Source organism: Ictidomys tridecemlineatus, chromosome 14, assembly GCF_052094955.1.
Source record: "Ictidomys tridecemlineatus isolate mIctTri1 chromosome 14, mIctTri1.hap1, whole genome shotgun sequence".
In the NCBI taxonomy this organism is placed as follows: domain Eukaryota; kingdom Metazoa; phylum Chordata; class Mammalia; order Rodentia; family Sciuridae; genus Ictidomys; species Ictidomys tridecemlineatus.
The window spans coordinates 46,247,985-46,270,227 of NC_135490.1; the positions used below are offsets into that span (position 1 = coordinate 46,247,985).

The 22,243-nt window shown below is 44.4% G+C and overlaps 1 protein-coding gene across 1 annotated transcript; it reads left to right on the forward strand.

Moving 5' to 3' along the window:
- The first annotated feature begins 779 nt into the window (after positions 1 to 779).
- On the forward strand, positions 780 to 21,577 carry LOC144370358 (uncharacterized). Its single transcript, XM_078031098.1, has 2 exons — positions 780 to 1,777; positions 16,394 to 21,577. Exon 2 carries the CDS (start codon positions 17,717 to 17,719, stop codon positions 18,350 to 18,352), a length of 636 nt encoding a protein of 211 aa, XP_077887224.1. The 5' UTR covers positions 780 to 1,777; positions 16,394 to 17,716; the 3' UTR covers positions 18,353 to 21,577.
- The last annotated feature ends 666 nt before the right edge of the window (positions 21,578 to 22,243 follow it).

Consider the following 22,243-nt stretch of genomic DNA (forward strand, 5'->3'; position numbering starts at 1 on the left):
CTTCAAGTCCTAATTAGCATAAGTTTGGACCAATAGCATTGGACCAAGTGCTATATAAACCCCTTGAAGGTTGTTCTGGGAAGAGAAGCTGTGAGGCCCTCCATATTGCTGCCTTCGAGTCTCGCCGGTGCCTCGCCTCGTCTCGCCGGAGCCGGAGCCTTTCCTCGCCGGAGCCGGAGCCTCGCCTCGCCGGAGCCGGAGCCGGAGCCTCGCCGGAGCCGGAGCCTCGCCGGAGCCGGAGCCTCGCCGGAGCCGGAGCCTCGCCGGAGCCGGAGCCGGAGCCTCGTCTCGCCGGAGCCGGAGCCTCGTCTCGCCGGAGCCTCGCCTCGCCGGAGCCGGAGCCTCGCCTCGCCTCGCCGGAGCCGGAGCCTCGCCTCGCCGGAGCCGGAGCCTCGCCTCGCCTCGCCTCGCCGGAGCCGGAGCCGGAGCCGGAGCCTCGCCGGAGCCGGAGCCGGAGCCTCGCCGGAGCCGGAGCCGGAGCCTCGTCTCGCCGGAGCCGGAGCCTTGTCTCGCCGGAGCCTCGCCTCGCCGGAGCCGGAGCCTCGCCTCGCCGGAGCCGGAGCCTCGCCTTGTCTCGCCGGAGCCTCGCCTCGTCTCGCCGGAGCCTCGCCTCGCCGGAGCCGGAGCCTCGCCTCGCCGGAGCCCGAGCCTCGTCTCGCCGGAGCCTCGCCTCGCCGGAGCCCGAGCCTCGTCTCGCCGGAGCCCGAGCCTCGTCTCGCCGGAGCCTCGCCTCGCCGGAGCCGGAGCCTCGCCTCGCCGGAGCCTCGCCTCGTCTCGCCGGAGCCGGAGCCTCGCCTCGCCGGGGCCTCGCCTCGCCTCGCCGGGGCCTCGCCTCGCCTCGCCGGGGCCTCGCCTCGCCTCGCCGGGGCCTCGCCTCACCGGAGCCTCGCCTCACCGGGGTCTTGCCGGAGCCTCGCTTCGCCTCGCCGGAGCCTCGCCTCGGCCTCGCCTCACAGGAGCCTCGCCTCACAGGAGCCTCGCTTTGCCTCGCCGGAGCCCGAGCCGGGGCCTCGCCTTGCCGGGGCCTCGCCTTGCCGGGGCCTCGCCTTGCCGGGGCCTCGCCTCGCCGGGGCCTCGCCTTGCCGGGGCCTCGCCTCGCCGGAGCCTCGCCTCGCCGGGGCCTCGCCAGGGCCTCGCCTCCCTGGAGCCTCGCCTCGCCTCGCCGGAGCCTCGCTTTGCCTCGCCGGAGCCTCGCTTTGCCTCGCCTTGCCTCGCCAGAGCCTTGCCTCGCCTCGCCTCGCCTCACCGGGGCCGAGCCTCACCGGGGCCTCGCCTCACTGGAGCCTCGCCTCACTGGAGCCTCGCCTCACCGGAGCCTCGCTTTGCCGAGCCGGAGCCGGGGCCTCGCCTCGCCGGGGCCTCGCCAGGGCCTCTCCTCGCCAGGCCCTCGCCGGGAGTCTCGCTTCGCCTCGCCGGAGCCTCGCCTCGCCGGGGCCTCGCCTCGCAGGACTCTCGCTTCGCCTCGCCGGAGCCTCGCCGGGGCCTCGCCTCGCCTCGCCGGAGCCTCCCCGGAGCCTCCCAGGAGCCTCGCCTCGCCGGAGTCCCGAGGAAGTTCCAGCCTGCTTTGTTTCCCGGAGATGGTTCTTCGACTTCGTAGAGGCTGCCGAAAGAAGAAATGGTTGAGGATCTGCTGGGGTCTGCTGCAGCCCTGGATGGAATGGCCCGCCATGAAGAGCTAGGACTCCTCTCTGCTGCAGAGGCCTCCCTGCCCCTCGCGGGCAGCGCCTACCTGCCAGCAGAAGCCATGGAGCCTCGTCTTCGAACTCCGGTTTCAAAGGTATTGTTACATTTTAGATAATTAGTCTAAATATTGAAATTTGTAAATTTTAATTTCCAATAGTGAAAATTATGAGATTTATAAAGAATAGAAAATTACTTCCCACAGTTCTGGAGGTAAGAAGCCAGAAAAAGTCTGTCCCAATAGTTGTGTCGTCATTTGGCAGAAAAGTGGGAGAGAGTATACCCACTCTTAAAAGCCCTTTTACTTTCCATTCATTTGATGTTGATTTGAGTGTTATTAAACTGTTTAAAGGGACCGAGGAAATGTTTCATTTTATTAATTTTCACTTATTGGTTGTTTTAGTTATAAAATCCATTTTTAAAGTTTTTTAAAGTTGTTAATGGACTGTTTAATTTTATTTATATGCGGTACTGAGAATTAAACCCAGTTCTTCACACATACTAGGCAAGTGCTCTACCACTGAGCCACAACCCTGGCCCATAAAACTCATTTTGATATAGTCCCTATTTGTATAATTATACTTTATCTTTTTAGAGTTGCATTCTTAGGATGTACATGGAGGTGGGATTCACTGTTTCCTTATGTATACATGGTAAAGCTGTGTCAGTCTTTCCACTGTCTTTCCTTTGCTTATGCCCCCTCCTTTCCCTCCCTTCCCCATCGTCTAATCTACTGTACTTCTGTTCCTATCACTGCTCCTGTTGTGAGTTAGCTTCCACATATCAGAAAAAAACCTTTGTCCATTGTTTTTTGTAAACTGGTTTAGCTTCATTAGCATGATTGTCTCCAGGTGAATCCATTTATGGGCAGATACTATAGTCATATTTTTCTGCAAATTGGTATATTTTCTTTAATCAACTTTAAATTCTACATGACAATGGAATGCACTTTGACATATCATACATAATACAGTATGATTTCTCATGTTTCTGGTTTTGCAGGATGTAGCATCATACTAGTCATGTATTTGTATATGTACTTAGGATGATAATGTCTGATTCATTCTACTATCCATTCTACCCAATATACTCCTTCCCCTCTCTTCACTCCTCTATGCAATCTAAAGCAACTGTATACTTTCCTACTCCCCCACCTTCTCATACACTGATTAGCATAAGCATATCAGGGAAAATTTTCAACCTTTTGTTTTTTGGGGTGAGCTTATCATTTAGCATGATAAGCTCCATGCATTTACCAGCAAATGTCATAATTTCATTCCATCATATATGTGTGTGTAAAATTGTTTTTTTGTGTATATATATATATATATATACACACACACAGACACACATGTATATGTATACTCATACACACCACATTTTCTTTATTCATTTATCTGTTGAAAGACACCTAGGTTAGTTCCATAGTTTAGCTGTTATGAGTTGAGCTGCTGTAAACATAAGGTGGCTGTGTCATTGTAATATGTTGATTTTAAGTTGTTTGTGTATAAAATGAGGAAAGGGATAGCGGTGTCAGATATTGGTTCCATTCCAAGTTTTCTGAGGTACCTCCATACTACTTTCCATAATAGTTGCACCAATTTGCAGTCCCAGAAGCATGCACCCTTTTAATATTACACCCTTTTAATATTACACCCTTTTAATATTACACCCATTGTAATATGTAATATTACACCCATTGTAATATGTTGATTTTAAGATGTTTGTGTATAAAATGAGGAAAGGGATAGCTGTGTCAGATATTGGTTCCATTCCAAGTTTTCTGAGGTACCTCCATACTACTTTCCATAACAGTTGCACCAATTTGCAGTCCCAGAAGCATGCACCCTTTTCCCCACATTCTCACCAACATTTATAGTTACTTGATGATTGCATTCTGGATAATCATGTTTGTGACTGGGGTGAGATGAAATCTTTGAGTAGTTTTGGTTTGCTTTCCTCTGATGGCTAAACGTTGAACATTTTTTTCATGTATTTGTTGCTTCTTCTGTGAAGTGTCTGTTCAGTTCCTTAGCCCTTTATTGATTTGGTTATTTGTTTTTTTGGTGTTAGGTTTTTTGAGTTCTGCATATATCCTAGGGATTAATGCTCTGAGGTGCATGTGGGGAAGATTTTCTCCCATTCTGTCGGCTCTCTTCACATTATTGATTGTGTCCTTTGCTGAGAATATGCTTTTTAGTTTGAATCTATCCTGTTTATTAATTCTTGAATTTACTTCTTGGAATGTAGGAGTCTCCTTAAGGAAGTCGGGTCTTAGGCTGTCATAGTCAAGATGTGGGCCTACTTTTTCTTCTATTAGGCACAGGTTCTCTGTTCTAGTGCCTAAATTTTGATTCATTTTCAATTGAGTTTTGTCAAGAGTGAGAGAGAGGGCTTTACTTTCTTTTTTGTTTTATGTGGCTTTACAATTTTCCCTGCACCACTTGTTGAATAGACTTTTTAAATTTAATGTATGTTTTTGGTGCCTTTGTCTAGTATGATGTAACGGTATTTTGTGAGTTTGTCTCTGTGTCTTCTGTTCTGTACTGTTCATTGGTCTCTGTTGTTTTGGTGCCAATGCAATGCTGTTTTTTGTTACCGTGGCTCTCTATTATGGTGTGTCTTACTTCACTCTTCTTGCTAAGTATTGCTTTGGCTATTCTGAATCTCTTATTTTTCCACATGAATTTCATGGTTGCTTTTTCTAGTTCTGTGAAGAATTGTCTTTGGGATTTTAATATGAATTCCATTAAAATTTATGCCCAAGCACAAATTAGTTAAAACTATGAAAAAGAATCCCAGTTCACCATGGACCTGACAGCTATCTGGTCATTGGTGTCTGTTGAGCCAGCTACTATCTCCTGCACACTGGGTGGTGGCTAAGCTGAGGTTACTTGTTGCATTTCGGTGTTAATGGTGTCTTAGAGTTGAGTCTACTCTGCATGTTGGTGCTGACTTCTAGATTCAGGCACACTTTTGCCACCACACAACCTGGGATACTTTTCTGGGTTTTTTAAACTTAATTGTGTCTGAAAATTTCTTTGGGTCCTTTAACCACTTTGCTTGATCAATGTCTGTGTGCTAGGCACTATACTAGGTGTGGAGTACAGAGTGAATAGGCCAAGTCCTTGCTTCCATGGCACTTAATGAAGTTTGTAGGATAATCTATAGCATCTATATCTACCTCAATGTTACTGTGAAACTTAGAAGACGGTATGTCTGTTAATAACTGCAGTGCTGAGGACTGTAATATTGTTGAGGAAATTCACAGACGATTTCATGAGGCACCACCTTGTTTTTGTCTGGGAAGTCAGAGCAATATAAAGTTGTTACTTTTTCTGTAATAAAAACAGACATTGTTTTATTAGTTACACATGACAGTACAATTCTCTTGACATTTCGTACATTTGAATCAAATGGGGTATAATTTCTCATTTTTCTGATTGTACAGGTTGCAGACTCACATTGGTCATACACTCACCTATATATACATACAGCAATAACGTCTATTTTATTCTGCTGCCCTTCCTATCCCCCCTTCCCCCCCTCCCCTGAAATCTCTCTACCCAATCTAATGTGATATACTTCCTTTTTTTTTCTCCTCGCAACATCATACATGTATTCTGTATAATGATGAGGGTCTCCTTCCATCTTCCGTGCAATTCCCCTTCTCCCTCTTTTTCCCTTCCACCTCTCTTTCCTATTTAGTGGTAACCTTCTTCTCAATGCTCTTCCTCCCTATCCCATTTTGAGTCACATCCCTTATATCAGAGAAGACATCCGGCATTTGTTTTTTAGGGATTGGCTAACTTCACTTAGCATAATCTGCTCTAATGCCAACTATTTCCCTGTAAATGCCATGATACTGTTATTTTTTAGTGCTAAGAAATATTCCATTGTGTATAAATGCCACATTTTTTTATCCATTCATCTATTGAAGGGCATCTAGTTTGGTTCCACAGTCTAGCTACTGTGAATTGTGCTGCTATAAACATTGATGTGGCTGTGTCCCTGTAGTATTCTCTTTTTAGGTCTTTTGGCTATAGTCCGAGAAGGGGCATAGCTTGGTCAAATGGTGTTTCCATTCCCAGCTTTCCAAGGAATCTCCATACTGCTTTCCAAATTGGCTGCACCAATTTGCAGTTCCACCAGCAATGCATGAGTGTACCTTTTTTCCCACATCCTCCCCAGCACTTATTGTTGCTTGACTTCATAATGGCTGTTATTCTTATTGAAATGAGATGGTATCTTAGAGTAGTTTTGATTTGCATTTTTCTATTTGCTAGAGATGGTGAGCATTTTTCATGTATTTGTTGATTGATTGTATATCCTCTTCTCAGAAGTATCTTTTCAGGTCCTTGGCCCATTTGTTGATTGGTTAATTTATTTGTTGTTGTTGTTGTTTAAATGTTTGAGTTCTTCCTATACTCTAGAGATTAGAGCTCTATCTGATGTGAGGGGTAAAAATTTGTTTCCAGGATGTAGGCTCCCTATTCTCCTTACATATTATTTCTCTTACTGAGAAAAAAACTTTTTAGGTTGAATTCATCCCATTTTTTGATTCTTGTGCTTTAGGTGTCTCATTAAGGAATTTGGGGCCTGCCCCCACATGAGAAAAACAGACATTTAACAGTTTATATCTGAAACCTGTGAACTTCAGGGATCCCTGTGGGTTGCCTGTCTCCAGGTCAGACACACAGTTCTATGCTTACTCAGTACAGGTTTGGAGACCCTTGAAGCTTCTCCTATAACCATGAGAGCCAGTGCTTCATAGTCAGCAGGCCAAGTCTGAGTCTCCAGCTCACATAGATGACATATCCATATGGTGCTGACTTCCCCCCAATCAGTTCATCTCCTTCCTTCACACACTCACTGGCTGCCATTTAGCTGGAAGGCCCTGTTCCATGATGGGAATGTTCTAGACTTTGCCTTAATTGTTCAGAGCTCTTGGAGAGGGGCCTGGCCTTTCCTAATCCCCAGAACACTCTCTGTGTCCTCTTCACATGGTCCTGTTATTACTGGCTGTGAGTGTGCTTTTTGCAGATGGTGGTGTACTGCAAGCTCATACCACATTCATTTTGTGTCCTCTTCCTTATAGCACTTAGCAAGGTGCTGAGAGTTGGTCTGAAAAATGACCCAAAACTTCATGACCATATGGTTAGGAAAACCTAGGGGTTGGAGGCAATGATAGTCTGGAGAGAAACCAATTCCTCCTAGGGAAACACATGCACAATGAAACTTCTTCATTTTAGTAAAGCAACATCCTGCACACTAAAACCAAGTAATTCTGGATGGATTTCGGAGAGTTAAACAAATGAAGGGAAAACAGAAGTAGAACATAAAATTGAATAGTTTTTCAATTTCTGCTTGGGATCCGGTTGTCACTGTCAGATCACACTGTGCTCTAGCTGGGGATCATGAATATATCACATGAAGTGAGAGATGTAGAAACACATATTCAGTTATTTGTCTTGTTGTGACACAGCACATTTCCTTTAAATATTGCTCCTAATGAATGCTGTGCTAGGGCTGTTCTGCCTCAGCCAATAAAGACCTGGGCTTTGTTCAGAGGGATCCAGATTTTTAGAAAAAGGCTAAGCAGCAGAGAGAGAGACACATATCAAATCAGTTGTCAGAACAGGACTCCACCATGACTGTAAATATTGAGCAATCACTTCTGGTTCTGTGATTTAGTATCTGTGCTGCCTCTGCATCTGGTGGTCTCTAACTGATAAGCTGGCTTTTGATATTGGCCTGCATGAGGACACCACAGGTGAAGACTTGGGGATGGTGGAGAGCCTGGCTGGGGTTGGGTTGGACCATTGTGTGAGATGCCATGGAAGATGCATTAGACCAATGGCTGGTGGGTAGAATCAGGAAAAAGTGCTTTCTTCTTGACATATTGATAGAGGAAGGAAGTCTGAATTTTTCCTAATGGCAATCCCCAGGTAATTAGTTGGATGTTCAAACTAGGTTTCAAACTCTACTCTTTCATGAGTTTGGAGGGGAAAACTAGTACTTACTATTTAGCTCACTGGGTGTTAACTATCATAGTGTGCACTGGGTTTATATAGTTTATAAAATATCACTGCATATCTCTCATTTTAATCAGATTTTAAGTATACACATGTAAAGTCCTCAATGTCAACATACAAACAAAAAATAGAGAATGAGAACCTCCTTCGTTTCTCTGCCCATAGGCCATTGTGCTGAATTTAATATCTGTTAAGGAGATACGCATTTCCATATTTTTGAAACAAATATAGGTATGTATTAACATACTTTTGGAAAGTCAAAATAAGAGAATTCTTCTCAGTTCTCTGAGGATTTAGACTTAATTGATAAACCTCTATGCAGTGTGGATCTTTGTTTTTTTTTTTTTTTACAAAGAGTATGCATGGCTTTTGTAATTGAAAAGCCATGAGACCAAGTTGAAAAAAATAATTGAAGTAGCCCAATTTTGTTCCTTTCAGGAGATGATTCAGTCCATCCTCTCACTCCTTCCAGAAATGCTTTCTGCTGGGTTGTGAGTGTAGCTCTACGGTGGAGCACTCACACAGTGCAAAAGGCCCTGGGGTTCAGTCCCTGGTGCTGCAGAATTAAGTAAAGCTGAACAGTAGCAAACAGGGCTGCAGTTCTAGCTCTGTGGCAGAGCACTTGCCTAGCTCCTTTGAAATACTGGGTTCAAATCTCAGAACCACATTTAAATAAATAAATAAAATTAAGGCTCATTGGCAAATAAATAAATGAAAAACAATAGCAAACATTTTCTGGAATGCTATTGCACAGTAAAGTGGTGAGTATTGATAACAGTTAGATATGGTATATTTCAACAAGGTGGAAGAAAAGAGCCCAGATGTTTTCACCATATAAAAAGGGGAAATGTTTAAGGAGGTAGGTGTCTTTAACCTGATATAAACATTGTACCTTATTTGGTGTATCAAATCATCACAAGGTACTCCTAAATACATAGAATTTTTACATTTTATATATCAGTTAGCGACAAATTTAAAATATTTTCCATATTCTCTGAAGTTTTGTAAACAAAACATGATTAAAAAGTTATTTATGAATAAATAACTTCTGAGAATCCTAGGCACTCTCATTTTTATTTCATTTTCCATAGGCTCAGTAATACTTCTGTATTTTCTCTAGGCTTTTGGTATTCTCATCTAATATATTTTGGCACACTGTTAAATGAAATTAAAGTCAAGGTTGCTCTTCAGCAGACATATATAAGACAGGTTCTGGAAATTGTGTTCCTATGATAAGATGTTAGGATGACGCAGTCAGTCCCTCTCCCTGCATCAGATCCCTTGTGATACTCTGAACCCCCATAGATCTACTTTTTCTGAATTACTGAATTATTTATTGTATTTATTATTTGTTGTTTGCTTCTCTTCATCAGAATGGCACCCACAAGGCAGGTGACTATTTTTCTTGTTTATTGATGTATTATAAGCTACTGTGAAACAGTGGTTGGCAAATAAATAGTGGTTACAGTATAAATGGTTGTGTGAGTGAATGCAAAACTAACTACAACTCTAAAATGTGGATCTGGTGAATAAAGATAAGGAATTCTGCCAGGTGACCTGCAAGTAAGAGAAATTGTGTAAGGAAAGCATCATGAAGCACAGGCTACATATTGATACTAAGGATGCTTCAGAAATATTATTGGATTAGTCTTCATTGACTCATGCAAAATTAACTTTAATTGAGTGCATACAGTATGTTACTTGGAGCTGGGAAAACCAAGACAACTGCCGCTGAAGACAGGAGATTTTCTACCTCAGGGGCAAGTCTTTTGGGATAAGGTGTAGATCCCCATCTGAGCTACTCTTTTCCTTGGCTCTGAATGTAGATTTAAATGCAGAAGTACATGGAAAAGTAAATCCCCTTTTCATAACAAATAAGATAACTGGGAATCAGCAGTTTCTTAAAGCAGAAACGATTTCGCTTTCCCTCTTTTCCCAAAGCAGCAGATTTCTGGTCTCACCAATCAACTAACCATGTGAGTTGGGGGAGGAGGCATCTGCATTTGTCACTGGGATCAGTTCCCTCAATCCCAGGGCAGGTGGCTACAGATTCCCCAGTCCCCACCCTGTAACAACTGAAGCTGCAGACAGCCTTCCTTCCAAGAGCACCTTCCCAGTGGGTGATCTGGTGACACAGGGGAACCAGGACTCTTCTGGGATCTAGACTGACAGTTTCCCTGGACCAGGTAAATGCTGCCTGCTGGGCCCTGGCCAGGCATCCTCAGCTAATGGGATAACAGAAACAAAGTTACAGTCCCCTGTCAGGGACAAGAATGAAGGCCAGGGGAACTGGGGCTGTTATTGCTGCAAAGCAGATTTCTCTGACATCTCCCTGCATTTTGCTGTTTTTCCCCAGTGGTGACCAATAATATCCTAAGCTGAAAGAGTTTTGTATTGTCTGGTTGTGCAACAAAGGAAGGAGAAACAGAGGCCTGACTTTGTGTCTCCTATTTATTTCTTCAAAAAAATTCTCTTGTTCTGCATGGGATAGAATCCAGGGCCTCACACATGCCAGGCAAGTACTGTGCCCCTGAGCTCCACCCTGGTGACATCTTCTCTTTCTTTATGCTCCATTCAGTAGTCAGCAGCTGTGCTGGTTCTTACTTCCAGGGCATCCAGAACCTGGCTTCCACTCCATGCCTCCATTGCTCTGGCCTCCCTGGTCAAGCTGTGGCCTCTCCTGATGGCTGGGATGACCCCAGTGGGCTCCTGGCTTCTCCACCTCTAGATTTCTATCTGTAGGAAAAGACCAGTGGAGGGTATACTTCCAATCCTTTCCTTTTTAAATGAAGCACTGCCACTACTAAAGTATGAATCTGGAATGATCCCTACAGGCCCAGGTGAGAAAGCTTTGATCACAGCCACAGGTGCTATTGGGAGGAAGTGGGATCTTTAAGGGGGAGGCTAGTGGGGAGCTTCCTGTTAAGGGCCTCCTTTCAGGGGACTGAGGAACCCTGGTCTCTTAATTTCCCACTCTCTGCTTCCCAGCCACCATTAAGTGAGTCACTTGCCACCATGCACTGCCAGGGTGATATGTGGTTTCACCCCAGGTCCAAGAACAACAGGGCAACCAACCATGGAGTGAAGCCTGCAAAAGTCAACCAGAATATACCTTTGTCTTTCTAAGCTGATTACCTCATATATTTGTCACAGTAATGGAAGGCAATGCAAGTACAAAGCAGGGGAGGGGACCGCAGAGAAAAAAGTGTAACTTAGTGAAAAATTATGTGGAACACCCTAGAATCAAGTCAAGAACAGCACCTTGTCAGCATCCCACATGGCTGCATCCTAGCCCTAGTCCCTCCTCCCTCCAGAAGTAACCAGCACCAGGGCACACAAGCTCAAGGGCTAAGACAGACACCCCATGCACCACTTGGTATGTCTTTGTGCAGTTCTTGGTTTGCAGGTTCCCCGCCCTGTGTGTCTTTTCCTTGGTCTCTTTGTTATAGCGGCAGGCCCTGGGACCCATGGAGGTCCTCACATCTGGATTTTGCTAATTCATATTTAGAATATTGTACACACCTTCCTTTCTCTTTCTTCCATATCTCTTGCAAAATGTCAGCTGGATGTAGAGACCTGTTCAGAGTAATCTGTGATGCTGAAAAAAGTTCTGAATTTTAAAGTAGATATTGGGACCTGAGGCAAATAACATTAAAAACAAGATCATGATGCTAATGTCCACCAATTGAAGCTCACCAGGCTGTCACCTGTGGTCAGAGTCAGTTTACCTAGATTTCTGGTGGCTCCACAGCCACACAGAAGCATTTCAGAAAGAAACATGGAGCAGTGACCCTTAGAAGATTCTGTCTTCTATTCAATGACTCCAAGATGTGATTCAGGACAGGGTCAAGAAGTGAGGCAGCTTGGTGATTGAGCATCTTAACTACTTTTGTCTCAGGGGTGGGAAGATTACTGGAGAGTCACAGTCCATGTTGGGAAAGAGGTTGTTCCCTAAATGGCCATTTCCCCTTGTTCTGGGCAAACCTGGGGTAGGTAATGCCTGGTAAGAAAAAGGTTGGCTCAGTAATTTCTATTGCCTCAGAGTCAGTCTCCACATAGTTTTGGATATGACCACCATGTGGTCCTGCCTGAGGTTTTCGTTCTATTAGGAGTGCTTTTGTTGACTTGTGGAGATCATGGACGAGCCACCCATTATCAGGAAGGCCATTTCCCTTTCTGAGTTCCTTTCAGGGTTTAGATGAAAACAGCACTGACTGCTACCCATATAAAAGAGAAATTGATCCAAAGTTCCAGGTTTTCTTGTGCCTCTAATCAATTTTCACATTAGTATAGATTTTTTTTTTTGGACAAAGGCCCTTGTTCCCATGTAAACAAGTGCTCCACACATTACCCCAAGGCTGTGCTAAATACCACCATGTATCCAAAGTAAAATGTTTGAAGTAAGCCATACATCTTTGTTTCAAAAAAAAATATTAGTAAAGCGAATACGTGTAAACAGGGATTGAAGTTGATTCAGCAGAGAGAAAACTTGTCCACTGCCACCTATAATCCCATTTAGCAAGAAGTGTGTGCACACAATATCACATAGATGGTAACAATGCAAAGGATGGCCAGAACCAGCATTATGAAGCCATAGACATAATAGATGTGAAAATGAAATACATTTCAATAAAGATAGAGCCAAAAGGTAAAGTTTGTCCCAGGCAAACAATAACTGCAGGCTACATAAAATATTTTTTCTCCATTATAGGACAAGGCACAGCATTGGCACAACAAAGGAAGTTGGGCTGACCTAACAAATTTCAGCCAAGTATTATACCAATGTACAGACAAGCTGAAACAAATGTCAAATAGTAAAAACCTTTGTTGAAAGAGGAAGACATAATGAATACAAAAATGAATCACAATTATCTTGGAGTCCAGAGAAATATAGCTAATTAAAATTAATCAGCTAATGAAAATTATCAAAGTATCACTACGTCTTCATTGTTTTAAAGTTTAATTTATAAAATATTCACTAAGAGTGTATCTGTTGACCGCTTAATGTCTTAGAACAGTAGTTCTTAAAACTTGTGACCTTCCTTCTGCTTTTAAAAGTTATTCAGCACTCAAATCTTTGCTTATGTGAAGATTATCTATAGATATATTTTATTACAAATTAAAATTCCGAAGTTGTTAAATATGAAAGTAATTTGTTAATTATTAGTTCATTTAAAAATGACAATGACATATTCATTATATGTCTATCAACTAATGTTTTTTTTAAATACAAGTACATTTTCTGGGGCTAAAGGTAAAACCCAGTTTTGGAGCACATACTGAGCATGGGTGAGGTTCTGGGTTCAATTACTAGGGTGCAAGCCACACAAACTCCCCCAAAATTGCATTTCCAAGACAAAACTATTCAGTGAGAAGAGTGATATTGTTTTTCATATTTGCAAATATCTCTAACGTTTGGCTGAATAGAAGATACCTACATTTTCATATCTGCTTCTACATTTCACAAACCAAGTAGCCTCTGGTGAATGCCAGTGTAAGCTTATGTCAAAAACAATGAAAGAAGTAAACAAGACTTTGGTGATATCATGAAATTACCATGGCAATCTTATGGACTCCCTGAAAAGTTTCCAGGCTGCTCAGTGGTCATAGATCACCTTTTTGAGGAATAATATGTTAGAATGATGGGCTAGGAGAAGCACAGACCTTAGGGTTTCCTTTAGAACATTACATCAACCCTGGGTTGTCCTATTTTCAGTTGTCCAACCCCGGCCCCTTGCCAAACACAGCTTTGTAGGACGCTTCAAAATTTCTAAGGGGTTTAAGTGCATTAAGTCCATTTCCATTCAAGAGATAATAACTTTCACATATTCACAAATTAATTTTCTATTTAAAAGCTTTTTATGAAAGTAAAAAGCATAGAAATAAGTAATGACAAATTGAAAGTATTATCAAAGCATTTTGAGGTTCGTAGTGAAACCCCTGGATTTTTTATTGTGAAAGAGCAAGGGTCTCCTTCAGGAACTGGCTTTTCCCCATTTGTGTATTTCTCACATTAAGCAATCTGTAACAACCTACATTCACTTGTTTCCTCTAAGAGGATTCTATAAAACCTGGACCTAGGGGCTAGAGCTATGTGCTGTCTTAGTTTCCCAAAAACACCTTGCACTGTTGGCTGTCTTTGCACAGAGGCTGAATTCTTCCTGCAGGAGTAAATCCTTCATTTGGGGACAGAGAAACAGTCTTTCCTCTTATGAATCAGCTGCTTGTGCTGAAGAAGACTGAAAATGAACAAAGATATAATCTAATGTTAGATACTAATAGGTCCTATAAAAAGTTAAGCAAGGTATGGACAAAGGAAGAGGCGGGGCATTTGATAAGTTGATTCTTGATTTTAATTCTTGCGCTATAGGACTCTTATTAAGGATGTTGGGAAGTAATCCCACATGTTGGAGACGAGAGCCTAATTTTCTTCTATTAGAAGCAGCATCTCTGGTTGTATTCCTAATCCTTGATCCATTTTGAGTTGAGTTTTGTGCATGGTGAAAGATAGGGGTTTAATTTCGTTTTGTTGCATATGGATTTCCAGTTTTCCCAACAACATTGGTTGAAGAGCCTATCTTTTCTCCAATGCATATTTTTGGTGCCTTTGTCTATATAATTATAATTTGTGCATTGGTCTCTGTGTCCTATATTCTGTACCACAGGTCTACCAGTCTGTTTTGGTGCCAGTACCATGCTGTTTTTGTGACTATTGCTCTGTAGAATAGTTTAAGGTCTGATATAGTGATGCCACCTGCTTCACTCTTCCTGCTAAGAATTCCTTTATCTATTCTCTTATTTTTCCAGATCGATTTCATGATTGCTTTTACTATTTCTATGAGAAATGCCATTGGGATTTTGATCAGAATTGCATTAAATCTGTATAGTGCATTTGGAAGTATGCTCATTTTGATAATATTAATTCTGCCTATCCAAGAGCAAGGTAGATCTTTCCATCTTCTAAGGTATTCTTTGATTTCTTTCTTCAGGGTTCTGTAGTTTTCATTGTACAGATGTTTCACCTCTTTCATTAAGTTGATTACCAAGTATCTTCTTTTTTTTTGAGGTTACTGTAAATGGGGTAGTTTTCCTCATTTCCTTCTCAGAGGATTCATCACTGATACACAGAAATGCCTTTGATTTCTGGGTGTTGATTTTAAAACCTGCCTCTTTTTTTAATTTGTTTATTAGTTCTAGAAGTACTCTGGATCGTTTTGGGTCTTCTAGGTGTAGAATTAATACTGTCAGCAAATAGTGCTAATTTAAGTTCGTCTTTTCCTACATGTATCTCTTTAATTATTTTGTCTGTCTAATTGCTCTGGCCAGTGTTTCAAGGACTACGTTGAATAGAAGTGGTAAAAGAGGGCATCCCCGAATTGTTTCAGTTTTAAAAGGGAATGCCTTCAAATTTTCCCCATTTAGAATGGTGTTGGCCTGGGGCTTAGTATAGATAGCCTTTAGGATGTTGACGTAGATTCCTCTTATCCCTAGTTTTTCTAGTGTTTTGAACATCAAGGAGTGCTGTATTTTGACAAATGCTTTTTCATAGGATTCTTATCTTTGAGTCTATTGATGAGGTCAAGGAAGCCTCCACCAAGATTTAAAATAAAGGCCTGGCAGTTCAACTTATAACAAGTTCAGAATCCCTGTAAGAGGCCCTGATGTGGATAATGTGGGGAAACTGTGAGATGGAAGCTGAAGCTGCCATAGAGACCCTGGGATTAAGAGATGTCAGTACTGAGGATCATGAGCCAAGGAATGTTGCTGGCTGAGGATAGAGCAAATCTGAGAGGCCATGGGACAGGGCTGCCCAAATATTTTAGAGCACACAAGGTACAACCCTGTGCCCCACACAGGACATGAAGATATAAGACTTGTTGGCCCACTTGGGTTTTAGTCTTGATTTGGTCCCATCTCTTCTTTCTATGTGCCAATTTCTCCCTTTTGGAATGGGAATATTTATACTGTGCCATGTATACTGGAGATCATACTTACATACGTGTGTGTGTGTGTGTGTGTGTGTGTGTGTGTGTGTGTGTGTGTAGAGAGAGAGAGACAAGAACTCACAACCAAGAGGAGTCTTTTGACATGAAGTCTTCGGCAATGATGGAACTGTTAAGGATAAGAGGACTCTTTGAAAATGCAATGAGTGTATTATGCACAGTGAGATGGACATAACCTTTGCTAGATCAGGCGTAGCATGTGATGGTTTGAGATTAGGTGTGCCTGAAAAGCTCATTTGAGTTAATGGAGGAATGTTCAGAGGTGAATGATTTCATTATAAGCAAGGTAACCTAATCAATAGATAAGTCCTTTGGGTGGATTAATAATTGGCAAGGACCACTGTACTGGGTTGTAACTGTGGAAAGGTGGGGTGTGGCTGGAAGATGGAGGCCACTAGTAGCATGCTCTTGGAGACAATATTTTGACAATTGCTTTTTCATAAGATTCATATCTTTGAGTCTGTTGATGTGATGAATTACATTTATTGATTTCCATATGTTGAACCAACCTTGCATACCTGGGACGAATCCCACTTGATCATGGTACAGGATCTTTTTGATGTTTTTGTATTTGATTTGCCAGAATTTTATAGAGAATTTTGCATCTGTATTCATTAGAGATATTGATCTAAAGTTTTCTTTCTTTGTTGTGTCTTTGCCTGGTTTTGGAAACAGGGTAATATTGGCCTAATAGGATGAGTTTGGAAGTGCTGCCTCTCCAATTCCAAAAGGGAGAAATTGGTACATAGAAAGAAGAGATGGGACCAAATCAAGACTAAAACCCAGGTGTTCCTTCTTAACACTCTGCTTTGTGGCCGCCATGAGGTGAGCAGCTGCCTTTCAAACTGTCCTTGTATCCTACTGTTCTGCTTCACCTCTGGCCCAGGGCCATGGAGCTGGCTGCCTATGAACTGACACCTCTGAGACATGAAATGTTCTGCATCACCTTAGCCCCAGAGCAATGCAGTCAGCCAAACATGGACTGAGATCTCTGGAAAATGCAACGCTAGGCAACAGGAAGAACACTGAACACTTTCAATGTGGTGTAGAGAGAAGGATATGTATGTGCTTTGGTCAGGATGAGAGGGAACTCCTCCCAAACAAAATATACATATTTTACCTGAAATAATACCAGAGTCAGGCACCATTACTGGCTCAAGGATCCTGTGGGACAGTTCCAGGGACCACTGTAATGGTTTTCTAAATTGATACTATGGTGGAAAGCAGAGAGGAAACATTGACTAGAGCTATTTGGGGGCAACTGATGGTGGTTTGACTCTGGATGGCTACAGTCATGTCCAGTAGAACCATGGAGATATTTTTGGAGCCAAGTGGAATGACTGCCTAAGTAACCCAAAGGAAAGCAGCCTCAGAATGACCCTCTGGAGGGTGAGGATAACTGTGTGATGGGTGTGGGAGAAGAAGCAGCACAGAGTCCGGAGAACCCTGAGCTCAGACCAATTGGCGGTGGGGGTCTCTTCATCCTGGAGCCTTCCTTTGACCAACCGTCTTGGCTCAAGTCCTTCCTGAGTCATGTGTTCCAGCCACATGTCACTAAGGCTAAACTCCAGTTCAGCCTTTGGTCGAAGGAGGAGCTGGCTTCTCAGCCAAGCTGCTCTGTGCTGACTAGCGTTGGACTAGTGTGGACTTCTGCCTAGTGACGAGCCAAAGGTGCCCTCAATTGGCAGTCTTTTGACCAAGTGCGGTTGCAGGCCACGCTACAGGGCTCTCTTGGGCTGTCAGACTCCCCTCCGCCTTGCCTGTGAGGCTGCCTCTCCTCACAGGGACCACCCCGCTGCACCTGCCTCTCCCCTCAGCCCTGCCAGCAGGAGTTTCTTCCAGGATCCCCGACCTCAGGGGCCTCCTGCTGCTGGCAGGGACAGAGGCCCGCTCCTCTCTTGGGGGATCCTGCTGCCCGTGTCCTGGGGGTCCTTCCGCAAAACAACAGTGCTATCCTGAAAGAACTCTCAGATGTTCTGACCCTAAATAGCAGTAAGGATGCCCCCTCCTGGGTGCAGACCACCACTCCTGCCTTCAGTTCCTCAGCTCATCCACCAAGCTGAAGGGCCCATGACAGCTGCTCGATGCCCTGTTGGTGCGTCTAAGGATGCTGAGCTCAGGGCCCAGGAACAGCTCGAAGAAGGCAAGATCCACCAGGAGGAGGAGGAGGAGGGGGAGGAGGAGGAGGGGGAGAAGGAGGGGGAGGAGGAAAAGGAGAAGGAGGGGGAGGAGGAGGAGGAGGAGGAGGAGGAGGAGGAGGAGAAGCTGGAGGAGGAGGAGGAGGAGGAGGAGTACGACACTCAGGGAGACCTCAGTGCCCTGGAGCCCAGTTCTTGGCCCACAGAGAGAAACAGTATTCCAGAGAGGGCCCAGGTGTCTCCCAAGAACTTGACATATGGGAGCCCTGTCACCTGCAGCTCCCACCGCCCTGCTCAAGGAGTGCTTGTCCTGCTTAAAGCTGAGGGCTTCTTAACACTGGACAAGTGGGCCCAGGAGCTTGTAGGTGAACTGGATCCGCCCACCTCTCCAGCCTCCCAAGCATCCATCCAGGGAGAGCAGGGCCTAAAGCCGACCGACCTGTGTTCTATCCCAGAGTTGGCTCTCACTAACTGCTGCTTCCAGGAGGCCAAATAAAAGAAAACAGCTCATGCCAGTTGCCCTGCCATCATTGATTGCCTGGCATCAGGATGGGCTGCCCCCACCTGCAAAGCGGCCACTTTTATGTTCAAAAGGCACCCTGAGGAGGGTTCAGAGTGCCAGAAGTAACCATGTGAAGCCTGAGACACAGGTCTCACAGGGAGGAAGAGAGGCTCTGGAGGACTGCACCATCACTGTCCATTCATCCTCCCCACCTGCAGGCCCTTCCTGGAATGCAGGCCCCCTCCCCCTACCCACTGACCCCTTTCCCATAGCAACCATCCTTGCCAGCAGGCAGTTGGAATTCCAGCCTGCTGGGCCCCTGAACCTACCCATCCCTCCACCTTCCCCCTCATGTAATAAAGATGAGGGGGAAATCCCAACTTCCATTTCTCTGCCTCCTCCCACTAAACCTCCTCCCTTCAGCCCCAGTCCCCAAGTTGGAGTTACCCCTAATGTGTTTCACCCAACCACACAACTGTCAAGACCTGTGATACCTCCCAGTTTCCACCTCCCCATACCTCATACCCAGGTCCCTTTCCCCTCCAATCCTACCTCTTCCAGAACTGAATCCCCAAACCCCATGTGTATTGATTCTCCTCCTTTCTTCTTTTTATCCTCCTCCTCCTCCTCTCCCTCCTTACCCTCTCCCTATTTCCTCTCCTCCTCCTCCCCCTCCTCCTCTCCTCTTTCTCCTCCTCCTCCCCTTTCTCCTCCTCCTACCCCCCTCCTCCTTTTTTCCTCCTCCTCCTCCCACTCCTCCTCTTCCTCCTCCTCCCCCTCCTTTTTCTCCTCCTCCCCCTCCTTTTTCTCCTCCTCCCCCTTTTTATCCTCCTCCTCCTTTTTATCCTCCTCCTCAATTTCTTTCTCCTCCCTCTCGCCCTCTTCCCCCTTCCCCTTCTCCCCTTCATCCTCCGCCCCCTCCCCTTCTTCTCCTTTTCCTGCTACTCTTACTTCTTCTCCTTCTCCCCCTCTTCCTCCTATTCCTTCTCCTCCCCCTCCCACTCGCCCTTTTCAACCTCTTCTTTTTTCTTCTCATCCTCTCCCTCCTTCCCCTCCTCCTCCACCTCCTCCTTTTCCTCCTACTCTTCTTCTCATCCTCGCCCTCCTCCTCGTCCTCTATCTCCTTTTCCTCCTCCTCTTCCTCTTCCTCCTCCTAATGTTCCCTTTCCTTTGGCTGGTCCTCCTCCTGCCCCTCTTCCTTCTTCTCCTCATTCCTTCCTAAGAACCACTCCTGTCCCTTCCACCCACAACCCCAATACCCAGGGCCAACACTCCGCCCCTCCAACCCTCATTGCCATGTCATTGGCTCACCTTTCCCAGAATCCCGCTGTGCTGCCTGAAGATACGGCCATGGACACTACCCCCCCTTCCATGGTGGTCATTTTCAAATCTTCGGTGTCCAGTGACAGCTCTGGCCCACACTGCAGTGTCCATGGCCGTAGGCAGCACAGGCAGCCAGCAAAGGGACCAGTCCTCCCAGGCCCCCCAACCCTTCAGTTCTCCCAACCCAACCCCAATCTGTCCCATTCCTTTGTCCCACCATCCACCCCTCAGCCTGCATCTGGAAACCCTCCTGGACAGCAAAGAGCCTCTCTTCCCAATGCCCCCATGGTTACCATGCTGCCAGTGAAGGTCCACTCACCGGCCTCCACCCTGACACAGAGGGCCTCTGCACTACCAACCTCCCAGGCTGCCAGTGAAGAGCCCATGGATACGACTCCTTTTTCGAAGGCTGTCAAGTTCTAGTCACCTCCTGCCTGCCAAGTTCTTAGACTGATTCAATTTGGTAAGCATGGCAGACACGTTGACAGCTATTTCTATATTGTAGGCCTGGTGCCACATATTTGGGATTTGATTTCTGCTTGCTATTTCTTCCCAATGTTAGTTTTGAGGTAAAATGTGCTTTGCAAATGTTGGCTTTTGACATAATAGCTGAAGGCATAATTACCAATGAAGCAGCGCATGTGTGTACATGCGTGCACACACACACACACACACACACACACACACACACACACAGAAATGCCACAGTCTTTGCCTCTAAATTTCAGAAGTAGGCAAACTTGAAAATTTTCTAAAACCATAAAGGAGACTAAAGAGATGTGATAAGTGTATGAACTGTGGGAGCCTGGACTTCAATCAAGCATGGAGGATGACAACAGGACAACTAACAAATTGGGCTATAGACTGGAGTAAAGTATTGTGTCAAAGTTAGTTTCCTGAATGTAGGAATTTTCCAGGGTTATGGGAGAGAATGTGCTGTCCTGGAGAATTCACAGCAGAGTAAAGCATTAAGTGTATGAGACACACATACTCTTCTCAAACTGTTGGGAAAAGTGTAATTAGGGAAAGAAGCAAGATAAAGTACATGTGGAAAAATGTGAAAAGTCTGTGACTCCTCCTAGAAATTCCAAATAACTCTCATGGAGAGACAGGAAATAAAGTTCGTCCAGGAAGTTTCGGGGTCTTCCCTCCCCCACTAGGAAGAAAAGTTTGACATTCATTTTCAAATACAGTGACTTCAATAATTCACATGTATAGATGAATCTTCCAACTATTATAATATAGACCTGTCTCCCTCATTAATGATAATCTTTAAAAGCTGTTGCTCAACAAGATTGGTTCAATAAGATTGGTTATATCAATTCCACAGTCTGATGGAATTCTAAAGTTTGAAAATCCTGCAGAATGAAAAGAAAACATCTAAAATGACTATAAAGCATAAGTCACAGTGGATTGGAACTGATGAAGAATGAGTGCATGTTGTGTTTACATAGAAAGCAGAATTGGGCTTTACAGGAGGAAACGTGACCAGGCCAGAAACAGGGCAGCAATGAAGTTATGTAAGTTGTCAACAGTTTGATAGCACCATGACTTTGACCATGAAACTGTTCCATGATGTGTGTCCTCATGAGAACCCTGAGGTGCCGGTTTCCATGACTCTGTACACTATGCTTTGCTTTGCTTCACATTCTCTATATTGAAGAATCTGGAGTAGAGCAGCTTTCTATTTCTCAAAAACATTACATTTATCTCTCATCTCATCCCCCTAATATTTCAGGTTGCTTAAAAGATAACAAAATACTATTTGATAACATATGTTAAAGGAGGAGAAAATGCAAAACTAGAGGTAGAAACATGGAGTAGAAAGAGGCCACTCTGTAAATGCTTGCCATAATGCCATTGACCTTGTTCTGAATAAACTTGGGGTCAATTGAAGGTATTTTTTGTTTTATTTTTATTCTAATTTTTATACATGACAGCAGAATGCATTACAGCTCATCACACATATATAGAGAGCACATTTTTTCATATCTCTGATTGTATACAAAGTATATCCACACCATTCGTGTCTTCATACATGTACTTAGGGTAATGATATCCATCTCATGATGCCATCTTTTTTACTCTTAGGCTCCCTCTCTTCCCCTCCCACCCCTCTGCCCAATCTTGAGTTCATCTAATCCTCCCATGCTCCCCCTCCAAATCCCACTATGAATCAGCCTCCTTATATCAGAGAATATATTTTGCATTTGGTTTTGGGGGGATTTTCTAACGTCACTTACCATTATATTCTCCAACTCCACCCATTCACCTGAAAATGCCATGATTTTGTTCTCTTTTGTTGTTGAGTAGTATTCCATTGTGTACATATACCATATTTTCTTTATCCATTCATCTACTGACAGGCATGTGAGTTGGTTCCACAGTTTAGCTATTGTGAATTCTGCTACTAGAAACAGCAGAATTCACAATAGCTGATGTGGCTCTGTCCCTATAGTATGATGCTTTTAAGTCCTTTGGGCATAGACCAAGGAGTGGGAGAGCTGGATCAAATGGTGATTTCATTCCCATTTTCCCAAGGATTCTCCATATTGCTTTCCA

Excerpts from the sequence above, each read along its gene's own strand:
- LOC144370358 (XM_078031098.1), top strand. The coding sequence starts at position 17,717 with ATGCCCCCTCCTGGGTGCAGACCACCACTCCTGCCTTCAGTTCCTCAG.